The sequence below is a fragment of the Abramis brama genome (assembly GCF_963993115.1).
Source record: "Abramis brama genome assembly, chromosome: 1".
NCBI classification, from domain to species: Eukaryota; Metazoa; Chordata; class Actinopteri; order Cypriniformes; family Leuciscidae; genus Abramis; species Abramis brama.
In genome coordinates, this window is record NC_139963.1 from 77,171,849 (window position 1) to 77,191,742 (window position 19,894).

Genomic DNA, 19,894 nt, shown 5'->3' on the forward strand with positions numbered 1-19,894 from the left:
ATTTCATGTACATCGGATGATAGGTGGCGCTATAACTGTTAAAAAGCTTTGAAAACAATATATTTCCTATGGTAAATTGCCTGTATTGGCTGTAAATGGACTTTTCCATCTATTATTTCAGTGGTTAAAAAGCTTTCTAAATAAATCTTAATGTCTTAAATGCTTATGTGCTTAAAGGCCTTAAATGCTTGAACCCCGATAAATGCTGCTTGCAGCTTTAATTTAATTAGTAATTAGTATCCAGATATTTACATTAACTTGAGTTAACACAATTAGTTAATGAACTAATAAAATAAAGTTTAAATTAAGATACTATATATGTCTATATAGCATTGCTTATTCCACCACACAAAGGCCTGTTTATAAGGCGACGATCCGTTATACATGTGAAGATTGTATAGGCTTTATCTGGAAGATTTCTGTATTATATCTTCTGTTATAAAGACGAAGATTGGCCTTTCGTTAATTAAATAATAAGATAAGAACACAATGTTGTAAAAAATAAACAACTTATGTTTACATCTGTTCTGTTACTGTAGATGTGTTTTGACTACTTTTTGTTAAATTAAATCACTAGGTAATGAAGATATAACCTATTAACAAAAATAAGTCTTATATATTAATATATTATATAAAAAACTTATAGGCCTATATACATTTTTTTTTTTTTTTTTTTTTAAAAAGGGCCTCATTGATTAGCTTTGCCTGATTCGAGGCTGCTGCTAATCGCTGAAGCTTGTTGAATGTAGAAGTGTGATAAAGACATGATAGGCTATATCAGTGTTATGTGGATAAAGGCATATTGTGTACATGACTACACATGTCCTTATAAGGCCAAGAAAAAATGTTGTTTTAATGACATAACATCTCGTTATTATTACATAATTGAGTGGAAGAATGAATATGTATGTGGCAGCAATGCGTCCCCGTAAAACAGTATTGTCACGATCCACACACAAATGAAACAGGTCCAATACGGTCATTTGCATTTGTTCTTATAAAGTCAGTGTTTACACTCTGCCATAGCCTATCCTTATTACAACCCGCTTTTTTATTGTAGGGGTTATTTTCCTCAGACATGGCGTGAGTGTTTTCGAGATGTGTCTGGAAGAGATGAGGGGCGTAACAGGAAGATGTCCAGACCACACACACAAGCGCACAACCATAGACAGTAACATAAAGCACACAACATGTCAGAAGCAGCTGTTGTTGGCAAGATGGCAGCTCGTATAGAGACGGTTTAAACTGAAGTGTGTAAGTCATTCTCATACAGCAGTAACACATTTTGGTATTGTTCTGGAGTTGATAATATATTAAAACCACACACAACAAGATTAAGAGTGGTCCTTCACCTTTTCCTGGCCGATGATGATGATGATGGAGGCCCGTTATTGAGCCTGCTGATGTTGTAGAGACTCATGTTGTATGTTCACAGCTGTCTGAGGACATTCTGCACAAGATCTTCATCCCTGTGGAGCTACAAGATGGAGATCCTGCAGTTCGTACCCTTGCTCTCACATGCACTCGTCTCTGGAGGACAGTGAGAGCGGACTCCTCTCTGAAGGAAGACACTTCTGCTGGCTGGACAGTAAGTTTGGTCTCTTTCCTTCTGCCCTCCTGCCATATTTCTAGAGGTAAAGCACCTCTGAACTGTAGGTGAAAGCCACTCGTTCTCACGATCACAGCGCACTCAACTGGGACATGCCGGCTTGCATTGCTGTTTCCTCTGTGGTTTATGTGCAGCTGTGGTGGTTTTGAGTGACGCTTCTACATTTGTTGTTTTCAGGGTTCGTACGGGTGCTTGAAATCCTTGAAAGTGCTTGAATTTTGATGTTGTGTTTTCAAGGTTTGAAAAGTGCTTGAATTTTGGATAAAATGCTTGAAAATGCTTGAATTTGTAACTGTATTTCTTTCACAAGAAATATCTTTCTGACGAAATAGTTCTTTATTAAATGGAGAAAAAAATGCAGCCTTTCAGAATCAGATACAGAGTGATTTGCGTTACGCTGGCCAGAGCAAAAGTAGGCGGAGTTTTCATTTTGATTTCCGCGGTTGTTTGGATGCACCGTTTTTTTGGCCACGCAGCGGCAACAGTTGAACTATTTTAAACTTTGACCGCGGCGTGCGCGCGAGCGCGCTGAGCTCCGCTTTGGTCCGAGTCGCGCGGCGCAAGCCATTGAAATATATCGGTTTAATTTCATAGCGCAGCGCGGCCCGCGTCCTAAAGGGCCATTAGTGACTGAGAGTACTTGGTGTGATAATGTAATGTAAGTATTGCATGTCCGTTATGTCACGTTCATTTGTGGAATATGCAGTGAACATTGCCAAAATTACAGAACTGTAACGTGCAAATTAACCTGCAAACGTTAGCCCAGTGCATAACAACAGTCGCTGATTGCTGAACTGAAATCAGTCAGTGTCATAAGTAGTATACTGTTACTGTAAGGGTTAGGATGGCCCTATGCAATATTTACACTGCTCTATTCCAGTAAACGTAGTAGCTAACGTTGTGTCTTGGCCCAAGACAATGAAATACATTTATCAGGCAGGTGCCTCTGCACTCAGATATTGTTCAAACCTTGTCTATATCAATAATGTGTCCCAAAACGGGAAGGCCTGTCAAATATTTCTGTTCAAATCTTCAAGTCTTCATATTTGAAATTAATTCAGTTTTTACAGCCTATAAATCACATTATCTGGTAAGCAATATTTGGACATTAATATAATGAAAAGTATATTATTCATATAGCTATATACTTAGTGATACATTTTGAAGAATAAAACTTGTGATTGGCTTAAATATTAGGGCTGCACAATATATCGAAATATTGCAAATGTATATATTACAATATGCATAATTGCTTGCATATCGCAACGGCTTGCAATAACTGGGGTCATGAACAAAAGACAAAGAAAATCACTCACTGCTTTTGGCTGAATAGGCTAACTTTTGTAGCTTTAATAAGAATCAGTATATTTAATTCATGCAGTGAAAACTAAGCAGTGTTTATTTTTACATTTGATTAATCAGTTTCTGTTGTTAAATAAACCTAATGTAGGATAACCTGAACCCCTAAACCCCAGTGGTGTTAAAATAACACGTCTTATGCTACAGTAAAACACTGATGTTCACTGTCTTGAAGTTGTAGGGATATTTTCTTATCACAAAAAGAATGTGAAACACGTATGTGTAGGTTATATCATTTTAAAGATAATTTAAGTTAATTTGACACACTTTAAGCATTATCGTATCGCATATTGAATATCACATTATTTAATGAGTTATCGCATATCTAATTTTTCTTCAATATCGTGCAGCCCTCTGCTATTATGAAACATTTGGCTGTTTATCTCTTTTGATGTGATAAAAACACTAAATAATAATTCTAACTATGTATTGGTATGTAATTTACGGTAGTGTAAGGTGCTGGAAAAAGCTTTAAAATGGACCTGGAAAGTGCTTGAAAAGTGCTTGAATTTGATCTTGGAAAAAGTGTACGAACCCTGTGTTTTGTGTGGGCCACAGTTATGATTCAAGTCAAGGTTCTAGCGCTAAAATTATCTTAATCATCATAATATAACAATCACTTCTACACTAGACTAATGCTTGCTGATGTGGCACACCACTACTGGACTGAATGCTGAGGAAACACTGCTACCAGAACATTTCACATTAAAAACAGAGAAATCTGAACATGTTTTACTCATGAACCTTTCTCTTCTCTGTCATCAGGTGTGGTAAACAGAGGAGCATATAGAAGGACCTGCAGAACTCCCGATCTGATCTCCCGCTGCCTTCACTGTGATGATATGTACAAGACTGTGAAGGATACTGGGGATGTGGACAACGAGGAAAACTACAAGTGTTCTTCTACTCTGAAAACTGCAGGAGACTGCAGCAGCGACAGGGTTATGCGGCTGGAGGCACAATCTGATCTTCTGCAGACAATATTAGTGCCAGAACATATAGATCGGGTTTGCATAAACCCTCATTGCCCTTCAGTTAAAGATTTGGTGATGAGTGTGCTTGCAGTTAGTTTGTCTCACAAGGATCATAAGGTGTGTTTGACAGCAGTGCATTTACAGCTGTTCATTAGTGTTATGTCAAAAATGAATCATCAGCAAATCAGGCATACAATACGACATGAAAAGATGTTTAAACATATCTATTTAAAAAATAAAAATATGTTTAGACAAAGTCCAGTTCCAAGAGGATTTATTAGTGCTTGCTCCACAGTCTAGCTGATGTGGGACATATATTTGATCAAACAATACATTGCAATATGGTTTCTTGCAGTACATGATCAATACGCTGGCACTAATGCAGACTGCAGCTTGCTTTACTGTATACAGACAGACATTCTGAAGATGTCATCTCAGAGGTGTGTGTTCGTGAACAGCTAAGAGTCAGTTTCATTACATGGAGTTTAATTAACTCGAGTATGCTCAGTTAATGTTAAACTCGTGGTAATTTGATGTACCTTGTACAGTGCGTTACAAGTGGAAAAAAACTGAGCAACTTGAAGGGGCGTAACCTGAAGTCCTGCAGATTCTAGTGGTGTTTTCAGCCAGACGACAGCAGGAAATAAAGAGGGAGCAAATAACACGCTGAAAGATTCTGTTGCTTTCATTTCTTTTCGGGTTGATTTACGACTTGCTTATCTGGCTTATCACGCGAAGGTCGAGCTCAGCTCATCGCATCGTTCATCACGAGGACGCAAACACACACACAAGAACTTCGATCAAGACTGAGGTCAGTTTGAGGGAGTCTATTAATGTACAGTTTTGCATTAAGTAGTAATTGGAGTTGTGGGGATAATATTATAGTGACGCATCGAAATAAAAATAAAAACAAAACCGAAACTAAACACACAATGGGAAGAAAATGGAAACAAAAAACATTTTTTTTTTAAATTAGACGTTGTTTGAAATAAAACACTGTAATATTTGTACAAAATGTCCCATTTGTTGTTTAACTAAAGATTGTAGCCTATTAACACCTTAATCTCTGCCTGTAACCGTAGATATCCCGCATTCATCAAACCGCATCAGTGAACGCCTAGAAATGAACCCAGCTCACATTACAGGCATCCTCAACACGTTTTTCAAGTGCTTGCAATAAATAATTATATACTGTAAAAAGAGATGTGTTAAAAATGACACATATTGTGTCAGTTTTAACACATGTAGTGTGTGCTCAGGCACAGCATGTGTTGTGTAGAATTTAACACAATAGATGTGTCATTTTAACTCACAGATTCTGTCTGGTAATAACATACTCAGACTTAAAAAATAATAAAGTGAAACAGGCAGATGTAAAAATATTATCCATTTGATCAGTAGTTGAGTACAGAAATCATGTGCACATTAATAACAAGAAAAGTTTACGGCACTAAAGCTTCAAATCACGTATCAGCGCTGAGCACACTTCCTCATGAAGCTCCTGGAGCGCGTGTTGTTTTCAGAGAAACACGTGATTTACGATAAACGAAGCCTCACTGCGCTCGGGTCTGCGCTCCTGGCTGCTGTATTGCACCTGCCACAAGATGGCGCTGTCTGTAACACTCTTGATGCTTCTTTACCCGAAACAAACAGAGAAAAGCTTCAATGATTCAAGAGGCTTCACTTCTTCATTCCTAATTAACAGACTTGAACATTTACAACAGCAAGAGTTTCAACAGCAATCAGTTAGAATAAAGGACTCTTTTCAAACACAATGAAACAAAGTTACAGCATCATTTAGACACACACAGACATCAAAACAGCTCATGAATCTCAACAAAGGTGACAATAAAAAAGACCATTCAGCTGCATCATTTATTCAGTTTTGTACTATGGTGGTACCCAGCATGCATTGCGACATGAAATTTTTGATTGTCACAAGTGTTGATATTCATATGCTGATTGTTGATGTCTGTGTGGGTTTAAGTTATGCAAGAGTTCAACATTTTTTATGCTCTGTGTGATTTTAATATCCTCCAAAAATACATGAAATACATTAAAATATAAATATAAAATTAAAAGACAAAGGATGAGATCGGTGAATCAGTGTCTATGATGATTATGGCGACACCACAACACCACAACAGCCAAAAACTCCTGTTAATTCACAATATAATCCTGTAGGCTACTGTCTCAAATATGACAAATATTACTCAGAATTCATTGTTTTTATGGTATATTGCCGTTTAAAAAAGAAAAGAAAAAAAGAAAAGAAAAAAGGTATTACTGTCAGAATTTGGCTTTTTTTTTTACAGCAAGGTTTTACAGTGTGCATAATACTCTTTTCACACACAGATAATTAAATATCCAGTTGTTTATATGCAAATATTGGAAGAAATAAAAACATGTATTCTGAATCAGTGAATTATTCTGTGTTCAGCAGTTAAACTGTGGCGGTGGAGATATGGCTGAATTCAAGGTGAGTTACAATCTTTGTTTATGAGCTTTTAAAAGCAGACAATTAAATTATTATAAAGATATATAGCTCATGCATTTTTTCGCTTGTAAGTGGACACATAAAAAGTACACATTTAACAGTTTATTTTTTTCATATTGGTAAAGTCTGCATGACCATAAATGAGTATGTTTAAGGGATGGTTCGGAGTAAAATCAACCTAGGTGTAAAACGATCCACTGGAGGCGAGTTGAGAAGCCAAGTGCAGTTTATTATAAACAAAAGCAAACATGAAACAAAAACATGGCGTGGCATGAAAACTCAAAACAAAACATGAACAGACTCACAACAGTGGTTACAGGAAACAATACTTGACAAGGACACATGGCAAACATGAGGGCTTAAATACACAGACTAATGACTAGACAAGGGACACCTGTGAACAATGATCAGACAATTAACCAATGACAAGACACATGGCTGGATCACATGACAAACAGGGAATCACATGACAGACATGGAAACATGACGTGAAGAAACCCAAAACGTGACAGAATCGCCCTAAGGGCGTCTCCCGACGCCCAACAAAACACAACATAATACAAGGGTGGTCTTGCCTATGCAGGGGGACAGGACCTGGGCCGTGGCATGGCGTCCAGGGTGGAGCAGGCTCTGCAGGAGGCCAGGGCGGACCTGACAGTTCAGGTGACCATGGGGGTGCAGCCTCCATGGTCCTATCAAGGACACTACCAGGCATGACGTGAAGAGACTCAGACTTGGCAGGAATGACGTGAAGAGACTCAGACTTAGCAGGCATGACGTGAAGAGACTCTGGCTCGGCAGGAATGACGTGAATAGACTCAGACTTGGCAGGAATGACGTGAAGAGACTCTGGCTTGGCAGGAATGACGTGAAGAGACTCTGGCTTGGCAGGAATGACATGACATGAAGAGACTCAGACTTGGCAGGAATGACGTGAAGAGACTCTGGCTCGGCAGGAATGACGTGAAGAGACTCAGGCTCGGCAGGCATGACGTGAAGAGACTCAGGCTTGGCAGGAATGACGTGAAGAGACTCTGGCTCGGCAGGAATGACGTGAAGAGACTCTGGCTTGGCAGGCATGTCTCTTCATGTCATGTCATTCCTGCCAAGCCAGAGTCTCTTCACGTCATTCCTGCCAAGCCAGAGTCTCTTCACGTCATTCCTGCCAAGCCAGAGTCTCTTCACGTCATTCCTGCCAAGTCTGAGTCTATTCACTCATGAAGAGACTCTGGCTTGGCAGGAATGACGTGAAGAGACTCTGGCTTGGCAGGAATGACGTGAAGAGACTCAGGCTCGGCAGGAATGACGTGAAGAGACTCTGGCTTGGCAGGCATGACGTGAAGAGACTCTGGCTTGGCAGGAATGACGTGAAGAGACTCTGGCTTGGCAGGAATGACGTGAAGAGACTCTGGCTTGGCAGGAATGACGTGAAGAGACTCTGGCTTGGCAGGCATGACATGAAGAGACTCAGACTTGGCAGGAATGACGTGAAGAGACTCTGGCTCGGCAGGAATGACGTGAAGAGACTCAGGCTCGGCAGGCATGACGTGAAGAGACTCAGGCTCGGCAGGCATGACGTGAAGAGACTCTGGCTTGGCAGGAATGACGTGAAGAGACTCAGGCTCGGCAGGCATGACGTGAAGAGACTCAGGCTTGGCAGGCATGACGTCAAGAGACTCAGACATGGCAGGCATGACGTGAAGAGACTCTGGCTTGGCAGGCATGACGTGAAGAGACTCTGGCTTGGCAGGCATGACGTGAAGAGACTCTGGCTTGGCAGGAATGACGTGAAGAGACTCTGGCTTGGCAGGAATGACGTGAAGAGACGCTGGCTCGGCAGGCATGATGTGAAGAGGCTCAGGCTTGGCAGGCATGGCATGAAGAGACTCCGGCTCAGCAGGAATAACGTGAAGAGACTCAGGCTCGGCAGGCATGACGTGAAGAGACTCAGACATGGCAGACATGACGTGAAGAGACTCAGACTTGGCAGGAATGACGTGAAGAGACTCTGGCTTGGCAGGCATGACGTGAAGAGACTCAGGCTCGGCAGGCATGACGTGAAGAGACTCAGACTTGGCAGGAATGACGTGAAGAGACTCTGGCTCGGCAGGAATGACGTGAAGAGACTCAGGCTCGGCAGGCATGACGTGAAGAGACTCTGGCTCGGCAGGAATGACGTGAAGAGACTCAGGCTTGGCAGGCATGATGTCAAGAGACTCAGACATGGCAGGCATGACGTGAAGAGACTCTGGCTTGGCAGGCATGACGTGAAGAGACGCTGGCTCGGCAGGCATGATGTGAAGAGGCTCAGGCTTGGCAGGCATGGCATGAAGAGACTCCGGCTCAGCAGGAATAACGTGAAGAGACTCAGGCTCGGCAGGCATGACGTGAAGAGACTCAGGATTGGCAGGCATGACGTGAAGAGACTCACAACAGTGGTTACAGGAAACAATACTTGACAAGGACACATGGCAAACATGAGGGCTTAAATACACAGACTAATGACTAGACAAGTGACACCTGTGAACAATGATCAGACAATTAACCAATGACAAGACACATGGCTGGATCACATGACAAACAGGGAATCACATGACAGACATGGAAACATGACAAGAACAAACCCAAAACGTGACACTAGGGTCCTTTGCACCATGACCTTGAGCCAAACCCCCCCACCCCCCACCCCCCCAGAAGCCTTTTTTCCCTTGATCGAACATTATTAAAGTTAGAGCTTATTTAGAGATATCAGCCGGATGGCTTAGTGCAGACGCTAACGGATCCTATGATGTATCTGGTAAATTACCCCACTAATAATGCCTAGAATGGCACCAAACTTCTACAGTAGCACAAATAGGTTCTGTACTCATAAAACGAGGCATTGGAAAGTTTGTAGGTACATCAGGAGTTTATTTAAATAACACTTGCCTGATGGCTCATGCTACCGCTAACCAGGACAATCGACGTCACTTCAGTGGTTTGGGAAAAGCACGTAAAAGTCCTGGCAGAAAGCGATGCATAAGGATTATAGGATCCATTAGCGTCTGCACTAAGCCATCCAGCTGATATCTCTAAATAACTTTAATAATGTTCGACCAAGGGAAAAAAGGCTTCTGGGGGTTGCCGGGTTAAATGTGTAATATAGTTAATGATTTGTTGAACATTGTGGGCACAATCAACAATATTTACTGATACATAGATGTGATAGATAAGTTATTAAGGGCAGTATACTTATTTTTAAAGATCCCAAGCCGTTGCAGAAAGTCTGTCAGCAGTGAAGTCAGCTGTGCTTCAGATCGAAATCATGATCAACCTCCTTCTTTCAAACGTGAGTTTGTACTACATTATGAAGTTTTCCAGCCACATTATTTTTGTAGATCACGTCATGAAGCCACCCTCATTAATCCAGGTCCCCCAGGACTTTACCAGCTGAACACGGAAAGAACACATATTGATGGGACTGATGAAAAGGTCAGACGATGGACATATGGACGAAGAGACAGAAACAAGCAGAACAAAGTCATACTGTTGGTGGGAGAAACCGGCGCTGGGAAAACCGCCATGATCAACACCATGGTGAACTACTTACTGGGAGTGAAGTTTGAGGATAAAGAGTTTTATCAAATCACAGAAGAAGACAAACCAGAAGCTCAGTCCCAATCCCTGACATCTGAGATCACAGTTTATGAGGTGTTTGTTAAAGAAAACCCAACATCTCTGACCATCATTGACACTCCAGGATACGGAGACTCTAAAGAAAGAGAGATTACTGAGTATCTGGGCAGGTTATTCTCAGATGAGGATTTTAACTATATTGATGCCGTGTGTTTTGTGATGAAGGCGTCTCAGAATCGACTCTCTGGAAAAGAGCATTACATATTCCAGTCAGTTCTGACTCTGTTTGGCAAAGATATAGAGGACAACATAGTGTTCATCATCACACACTCGGATGGAGGACCTCCAACCGATGCTCTTGATGCCATTAACACTGCACAGATCCGCTTCAGAAGAGATGAGAGAGAACAACCTGTTCACTTCCTATTCAACAACCAGCAGGAAGAACAAAGAGCACATGCTCACAGATCATCATGGGAAATGGGAGAGAAAAGCATGGAAAAGTTTTTGAAATTTCTGCTAGAAAACAACAGAAAACAAACTCAGATGACAGTAGCGGCTCAGAAACCGCGAAAACAACTTGAGGCCTGTGTCTTTAATCTAAAGGACCGTATCAGTGAGAAAGAGTTCAAAATCAAAGAACTGACTGAAATCCTGGAAGCCATAAGACAGAACAGAGACAAGATCGAGAAATCTCAGAACTTTGAGTTTAGTGTGAACAAAACTGTCAAGAGAAAAGACTTGATTGAAGAGAGATTATTATTAGTTTTGAACAAAGAGGCAAGCTGCTGTTCTGTGTGTGAGGAAAACTGTCATCAGCTTGGTTGTTGGTGGGTCCCTTTTAATAGACTCTCAGTGTGTGATGTCATGATAGATGGCCGCTGCATTGTGTGTACAGGGAGATGTCCTTACGATAAACACATCAAAGAGAACAAGAAATACGTGATGAAGACAACGAAAGTTAAAATGTCATTTGATGAGCTTAAACAGGAGACTGAATCCACCAGAGGCCGGGCTAAAACCAGCTTTGATAAAACTAAATATGAGGATGACACTAGAAAGGAACACAAAAAAGACAAGAAAGAGTCTGAGAGTAAAACAAAAATAGAAGAACACCTGGAGAGCGATCTGGAGAAGGTTAAAGCAGAAAAGTCCATCCTGCTGCATGAAGCTTATACGCTTATCATGAAACTATCAAAGAACCAAATAACAACAGGCTGGTATTTCACTGCTGAACATCTGGATTTTTTCATTCCCAAACTGGAGGAGGAGGGAAAAGATGAAGAGGTGCGGGACCTGAGAGGTGTGAAGAAAACTTTGGAAGTGTGGGAAAACAGATTTAGCAGGCAGAATTGGGCTGTGCGGGGAGTGCAATATCTGTCTGATAATTTACTTTCCTGGAACCTGACTGATGGGGTAATCCCTTGGGGAGTGTTTACTTCCAGGAGACCACCATTGTAACATTCAAATCCGTAATGACCCTTGCAACACTTGCAGACAAATTTTATTTACTTACAAAATCAGTTGTTAATTTTTAATAAATGCAACAACAGCAGAAACATTAAAATAATATAACTAACAACTATGGCCGAATTGGACTTGCAGTATAATATTATCTACTAACATGTACTACTTGCTATTGACCAAAATGTTTTATAAAACGATAAACCTAATATTCCAGCCTTTAAATCATTTTTAAGAAATGGGATGAGTCAAAATGATTAAGTATTTTATCAGATCATTGAATAATTCTAGATACCTTTTTATCCGAGTTGTTTCGATTTTTAGAATGTACATTAGCTTATTTTTCAGCACATAACAGCGCATAAACATTTGGTCTGAGTTTCACAAACAATAAGACGGACTGACTGTAAATGTGAATCCAGTCTCTGTCAGCAGAAATACAGAAGTACAGCTGTTTCCCAGTAGCCAAAGCAGCGCTGAGCTTATTAACGCTTTACACGGAGGGAAGATGAAAGGAAAACGCCATCAAAACTTCCCTCAAGGCAGTCAGTTTCCTTCAGAGACACATTCACAGAATTCATTCATACTTTAATACACATCATTTCCCTCAGCACTCAGAGAAAACGAAGCCTACGCCGCAAGCCTGTGTCTGCAAGAGACTGTTGCTTTCTTTACTTAATACCAGACAGTATTCACCATGAGTTTTTCAAATCCCGGGAATCAAATACGGTTTTAATGATGATTAAAATATTAAACTGTAATATTAACCGCTGGAGATTTGCATCGCGGTTTATCGTCAAACTGGTTACCGTTTCATCCCAAACCCTCAAACTAGAGAGAGCTTGGCGACCCCTAGTAAATCTTTAGCAACCCCTAGTGCTCCACTGCAAACCATTATACTGTAAAATAACTGTAATCTATAACTGCAATTATACTGTAAAATAACTATAATGTACTGAATTGTAATGTACTGCTCGCAATAGCACACGTGTGTGTAAAAGTACTTAGCAAACAGCTCATCACTGCATCATTGCTGAGGCCACACAATAAATATTTCATTGAATGGTTGTAGTTTTCTCTCTTTTTATTTTATTTTATTTTATTTTTGTATTAGGAAAATTTGAGAAATTAATATTATTTTGCATGTATTTAGTTTCTTTAATATTATTTACCGAGAACAGTGCTGCGTTGTCTCTTTATGTGTGCATTAAAGATCAAAGAGTGACAAAGCCAATCATTATTCATTACTAAAGTGCACCCTAGTGAGGGAACGAAGAGATGGGTTTGACAATTTATTACATTTTATATTTTTATAAGTTTATTTTCATTATTGCCTTATGGTAAACGTGATTTCATATGTTTATTGAGTTATGTATAAATATATATTTATTCTGGAAAATATGCAGTTGTTCTGTTCTGAGTATGCCTTTAGTAGGAGCACTTCTGTATTCTGTAGTCAACCACACTTGAAACCCCATATAAAGAATAATCATTGTAACCATATATAAAGGAAGTGGTTTAGAAAGAAAAACATACCGCATGTTATGCAATCTTATGCATACCTTAATGTTTTAAGCATTTATTAAGCAAATGGCTAGTAGAGTGAAACTGACCATGTATTAGAAAGAGCTTTGCTACACATTAAGAAACTAATGCACCGTTAGACGAGGCGCAGAAGAGGACACAGAGAAGAAGAGCCTGAAGAAGGAGAATGGAGAGACGAGAGGCTTTATATAAACAGATCTGAAGGGTTCAAGACTTTGGATTGGACACATTGTCTGTAAAGGACTAATGAATAAAGGAGGATTTCCTAAATGTTTGATGGACTCTAAAACTCTGTAATGAGAAGATCAGGGCAGACGCTGATTCTCAAGGACGGCCTCTCCGGTGTTAGACGCCTTGCTGTCGCAACTCTTGCTGTCAAAGCTTGTAAACAATTTGGTTTCATATATTAGTACCTTGTATGTAAACTAGTTAACCTGTATTCAATAAAACTATATATAATTGAAATTAAGAAGCTCGCCTGCCATACGTCTCTGATTTCTAAGAAGCTTGAGCTGAACTGACCCCACGGAGAAGTCTTCTGTGATCTAAATATTGTAATCATCTTCATTTATATAGCGCTTTTAACTATGTAGATTGTTTCAAAGCAGCTTTACAGAGATAAGCGTATAATTTAAGGTAATATGAAAATTCAGATGCTTATGATTTAGGACAGATTGGATTTACTTTACCTAACCTGAGAATAATCACAATAAGGGTAAAGGTGTTTAGAAATACACACAGCATATAAACATCTGAGACCCAGAATGCAGTGATGTGCTGCTGTCCCATTTATTAGTTTCCCCTCTTTCTTCTGCACTATTGTGTGACCTGTACCCTAGTGTTGCAGTCAATGAAAGGACACTTTGTTGACTCTATGAGTGTTTTTGCCGTTCTGTTTACCCCAAGGAGGGTTATTTCTGCTCTTATCCATGCTAGTCCTCTTTTTTTTCTTTTTCTGGAAAGCACTTTGGTTCACCTTGAGTGTTGTAAAGGGCTGTATAAATAAATGTTGATTGAAATCCTCTCACATCGTACTTATCATCATCATCATCATCATCATCCACAACTCAACACTGTTAGATTCATTTGTTCTGGAGGATCGTTAACAACAAAATGGTAAGGAAAAAAAATCGTCTTTAAAAATGTATATTTTAGTTATGAATAAGTTACTCAGTCAGAATGTTGTAAGTCAGTTGTTTTTCTCAAAGTTTTCATCCCAGTTAAGTTATCATGTCGCACCTGTAGCCGACCTGTGGAGTTGTAAACAAACGTTGTGTTCAGTATATAATAGTGCCATGTTGTCAGTTATATAATGTGGCACTGACTGAGCGCACGTGGCCTGTTCAGCACCATCGCTGTCCATCAGGTGTCGCTGTCCGCGGTGCTGAAACACTTTCACTTGACTGGCAAACTGTTGTCTTTGTTCGTCAATACAAACTTGTCAAAAAATGTGACCTTTCTTTGTGTTTTATTGAACATAGAAGCTTACTTAGCTCAACAACTGACACATTATATGCATTCATCAGATATTTTACGTTTTTTTTTTTTTTTATGATGAAGCTCTGCTGTACTGAGAGTCTAGCTTCGCCTCTGCTCTCGCGGTACTCTGATGTGCCTTGGACAGTGGAAAAAACCTGCGTCCTGAAGTCTCTCCGGCTGCAGACTCAGACTCTAGTGGTGCTTTCAGCCAGACGACAGCAGGAAATAAGGAGGAGCAAATAACACGCTGAAAGATTCTGCTGCTTTCATTTCTTTTCGGGTTGATTTACGCCTTGTTTATCTCATTTTACGAAAATGTTTTAAACTGAAATTGTTTAGATTAGTTCTGTGTTGTGCTTGTTAAGTGTAGCGTCAGAGTTTCACCGTTTCAGCACGTGAAGGTCGAGCTCATCGCATCACGAGGACGCAAAAACACACACAAGAACTTCGATCAAGACTGAGGTCAGTTTGAGGGAGTCTATTAATGTACAGTTTTGCATTATTAAGTAGTAATTGGAGTTGTGGGGATAATATTGTAGTGGCGCATCGAAATAAAAACGCTTAGAAACCGAAACCGAAACTAAACACACAATGGGGTGAAAATGGAAACAAATTATTATTATTTTTAATTAGGCTTTGTTTTAAATAAAAGACTGTGATACTTGTACAAAATACATTTGTTGTTTTTAAGATTGTAGCCTATTAACAGCTTAATCTCTGCCTGTAACCGTAGATATCCCGCATTCATCAAACCGCATCAGTGAACGCCTAGAAATGAACCCAGCTCACATTACAGACATCCTCAACACGTTTTTCAAGTGCTTGCAATAAATAATTATACACTGTAAAAAGGGATGTGTTAAAAATGACACATATTGTGTCAGTTTTAACACATGTAGTGTGTGCTCAGGCACAACATGTGTTGCATAGAATTTAACACAATAGATGTGTCATTTTAACTCACAGATTGTGTCTGGTAATAACATACTCAGACTTAAAAAAATAATAAAGTGAAACAGGCAGATGTAAAAATATGAACCATTCGATCAATAGTTGAGCACAGAAAGCATGTGCACATTAAAAACAAGAAAAGTTTATGGCACTAAAGCTTCAAATCACGTATCAGCGCTGAGCACACTTCCTCATGAAGCTCCTGGAGCGCGTGTTGTTTTCAGAGAAGCACGTGATCAACGGTAAACCACGCCTCACCGCGCTCGGGTCTCAACCAAGCGGGAAGGAAGTCGACCGGAAGTTGAGCAGAACTTCTCCTGCTGTTAGCATCCCATTGACTCCCATTCATTTTGGCGTCACTTTGACAGCGAATAACTTTACATCTGAGGCGTTTGAAGACTCCATTTGTCCATTATTTATTTCTAAAGAAACACGACAATGTATAAAATGCTCCATTACCTTTTAGCTTATGTTATGGCCCCGTAGAAGCAGTTTTTGTAAAAGTAGGCTAACGATTGCGTCATAACCACGCGACTCTCTGTCGCACAGTAGAGAGATTACCGTATGGACGGGAGGAGAAGCTCGCGGGCAATCGGGGGGACGTGGAGGCAAAATGACAAAGTAATTAATCAGAATACCTAGCAAAAGTGTCTCCTGCTCCTAGCTCATGGACAGCTCCTACTCACACTCTCCGTCTCTGCAAGATTCGGAAGGGAATGATTAATATTTCTCTTGGCACAGCTACTAGAAGACAGACGGTGGTCCGTGTAAGGCTTTGCTCGGTTTGAGTCTGCGCGTCAGGAAAGGAAGTGCTAAGAAATCGCTAAAAATGGGCTTCACTTGTCTCAATTGAGATCCAATGAGATGGCTCTGTCCACTTCTTATACTGTCTATGGGTCTCAATAGTTGAGCACAGAAAGCATGTGCACATTAAAAACAAGAAAAGTTTATGGCACTAAAGCTTCAAATCACGTATGAACGCGGAGCACAGTTTCTCATGAAGCTCCTGGAGCGCGTATAGAGAAAGCACGTGATCAACGATAAACCACGCCTCTCTGCGCTCGGGTCTCAAGAGGTCCTCGCTGCAGCCTCCTGCATGATGACGTAGCTGGAGCAGATCCATCCAAATGAGCCATTAAAGAAGGAACTCTTACCAGACTAAAGAGCTTTGAGCAATATATTTATTTTTTTTGACATCTGACCAGATTTATTTTCTTGATGCTGTTATTATTTTTGCATTTTCCCTTGAATGTGTACTGGTATGTTCAGTTGTTTACAGATCATATTGTATTCTAGCTTTAGGATTAAAATTACAGAGACAATTACTTGACTCATTTTTGCTTCCACTCAACAGCAAATATGACCTGAATAAAATAAAATGGCTTAATTTTAAAATGTTCTATACATGCATAAAAAAAAAAAAACCATGATTTCCTCAGCTCAATGACTGCTGTGTGTGTGTGTGTGTGTGTGTGTGTGTGTGTGTGTGTGTGTGTGTGTGTGTGTGTAACAGATTGTCCACACTGCCTGCAAGCTGCAATAATAATCCTTTCAATTATAATTTGACGAAGTGTTTTATTCATATCAGATGCTTATTGTGTATGAAACCATAAAATTGACTCTATTTTTCTCCCAGTTCAAAGGCTTTACTTTTATGGATTGCGGGAAAAATTGATGAATTTACGCGTTGTAGATCCGACAGATCCTCTGAATTACGGCGCAAACTCGTGGCGCGTTATATCAAAGATAATTAAATGTTTAAACGACAGAACACCTTCACTTCCACATATTTGACAATCAAAATATATCATCATATTTGTAAATGTCTATGATATTAACTGAAAATTATAATCCACTCTAAACAAGTCTCATCAAAGTGGTTTCCCCTATCATACGGATAAAGCTTTGCATTAACCAACTCTTAAATATTCAATGCTACAGAAAATAATCTTCATGACAGAAATTCACATATATTGCCTATTCATAGATGCCACCTACGTCACTACAAATAGAACGCCGCCATATTTGCGACCGACTCGCCCGGTATGGCCGCCCAAACTGTCCATTTGAATGAGCGAGAGAGACAGAGATACCTGGAGAAAATTTCTATTTTAGGCTCCGATCCTTATTTGTTACCCCCAGTTTTCTTTAGTCCATTATTATCTGCCCCAGGCTTGTCCCATTTGGCCTTTCATGATATAGAAATACTTAAGTCATAGAGCTTCATGGCGCGCGTTCATGAGAGTCGAGGCGATGAATGAATCTATGAATCTGCAGCTGTTCGGCTGGCATGAATGAATCTATCTAATCCGTCCATCAGCACAGCCAGAGACATCAGCCGAATATCATAAAAGACTGCCATATCTGTCCGAAAGAACAGATGTTCAATTACAGAGAAGAAGGTTTAATACACACAAATATCGAAATGAAAGACTCTTTCGAGTCGAATCTTTTTGAATGATTCGGCTGCGATTAAAAGGGTAAGCTCATCAGTGATTATAATATAACGACTCAAATTGCAGTTTGTTCGTCACATAAAGCTATAATATGAATAAATAACGATATTAATATAACGGACGAGTCGTATTAGATCACTTTTATGATACTTTTGTGATGTTTTTTTGTCTTTTATTATTTTATTATTTTTTGCGTGACAGCCCCCAGTAGGCTAACGTTACTCATTCACTTTCATTACATCGACAAGAAGAGTCTCCATTAGGCTAACTTACATGTTCAAAAATGTCCCTTTGTCTTCCACGGAAAGTAAACTTAAGGATTTGAACATGAAGGTGAGTAAATGACGTCAGAATTATCATTTTTGGAAGAACTAGTCCTAAAATGCATTTCAAGGCTGAGATTATGCATCGTCTGCAGAGATAACGTTAACGTTACTTACACAAAATAACATCTAAAGCGCATGTGACGAAGACAATATCTTTATGAACTTCAGAAAAATATTTATTAGATGAGCATTAACTAACAGGCAGACAGACAGTTCAAAAACAAAACAACCCCAAATCTTACTAACTTACCATGATAAAGTGCATTTAAACAGATCCAACAATAAAATGAAGACAAAACATTATCTGTCGATATCTGTCTGTATAATGTTAGCCACTGAGAGTATAATGGAAATATAATTAACCACAAACCAACATGAGACTTAAAGTCTTTTAAATAAATGATTCTCTCTTCTTTTGGTATAGAATAAAATACCAGTTTAGGGTTCCTCTTTCAGCTGTTTTTGCAGCCAACTGCACAACATATTGCAGGCATTACTGAGACCGTCGGTCACAAAGATGGCGGCGCAAAGCTTCAGTGACGTCATGTGAATCGAATGAATATACATTTGAGAACAGAAACATATCACGTAACTGTAAAAGTAAAAATAAATTAAAAAAAATAACTACACGCTTGTAAAAAGGTTGTGAATTAGTATTTAATACGGTGACTGACAAGTCACGTGACAAAAGAACGAAGGACTCAAACCCGAAGATTCGAGAGATGAACTAATCATTTCTCTTTCCGGTACTGACAGCATAGCCTCTATCAAAGAGTATAGAAGCCCAAGAGGCAAAACTCAATAGAACGCTCCATAGCAACAGTTGCCCCCATGACGTGACGGCGCGGCCGCCATTATGACAAGTTGCGGTCTAGTATAACACCCAGGTCTTTTACTGTAGTGGATAAAGTAACAGGACATCCTTCTAAAGTAAAGTTGTATTGTAAGAGGTTTTGTGGGCAGTTTTTTTGACCAATAAGTAATACCTCCGTTTTATCTGAATTTAATAGCAGAAAATTACACGTCATCCAGTATTTTATATCTTTAACACACTCTGTCAATTTAGATAATTTATTGTTTTCATCTGGTCGTGATGAAATATATAATTGAGTGTCTGTTGTAATTAAATTTATTAATGTAATTTAATGTAAATTAATGTAATTTAAAATACATTAACGAGGATGACTGATGTTAAATGACAGAAAATGTAACGTTTATGTGTTGGTTATGCATGGCCTAATTAGGAAAATAGTATTTTGGGACAAAATATTAGGCTACTATAGAAGTATTATAAGACTACTATAGAAATACTATAGCGGCTCTAGGATAATATAGAGGTAGTACAGAACATATCATACTTCTGTGATGTTCTGTAATACCTAAAGCTGCTATAGTATTTCTATAGTAGTCTATCGTACTTCTGTAGTATGTCCCAAATTACTATAGTATTCCTATAAGATTACTATAATATTTTGTCCCAAAATACTATAAGATTCCTATAGTACTTTTTCGTAAACCCTTACGAAAAAGTACTATAGGAATCTTATAGTATTTATAGGTCCCCCACCGAATCGGCTTCATTAGACTACCACTTACGGTTTGCAAAGATACAATTATAA

General features: G+C 39.3%; 2 protein-coding genes across 4 annotated transcripts in view; one reads left to right on the forward strand and one right to left on the reverse strand.

Moving 5' to 3' along the window:
• LOC311089569 (uncharacterized protein) overlaps positions 1-19,894 on the reverse strand; it is a 406,125-nt gene that overhangs the window by 299,329 nt on the left and 86,902 nt on the right. The gene's annotated exons all lie outside the window — the stretch shown is intronic.
• LOC311067613 (uncharacterized protein) lies at positions 1,449-14,393 on the forward strand. 3 transcript variants are annotated; one of them, XM_084089593.1, is made up of 5 exons: positions 1,449-1,588; positions 3,734-4,753; positions 6,386-6,421; positions 9,683-9,767; positions 9,849-14,392. In XM_084089593.1, exons 3-5 carry the CDS (start codon positions 6,407-6,409, stop codon positions 11,513-11,515), a joined length of 1,767 nt encoding a protein of 588 aa, XP_083945719.1. In that variant the 5' UTR covers positions 1,449-1,588; positions 3,734-4,753; positions 6,386-6,406; the 3' UTR covers positions 11,516-14,392. The 3 variants fall into 3 exon arrangements, with proteins under 3 accessions (XP_083945719.1, XP_083945718.1, XP_083945720.1); XM_084089592.1 differs by having other exon boundaries at positions 6,383-6,421; positions 9,849-14,390; XM_084089594.1 differs by lacking the exon at positions 1,449-1,588 and having other exon boundaries at positions 4,653-4,753; positions 6,383-6,421; positions 9,849-14,393.

Coding starts and splice junctions, on each gene's coding strand:
- LOC311067613 (XM_084089593.1), top strand. Junction 9,768..9,848: donor TCAACCTCCTTCTTTCAAAC/GTGAGTTTGTAC, acceptor TCATTAATCCAG/GTCCCCCAGGACTTTACCAG.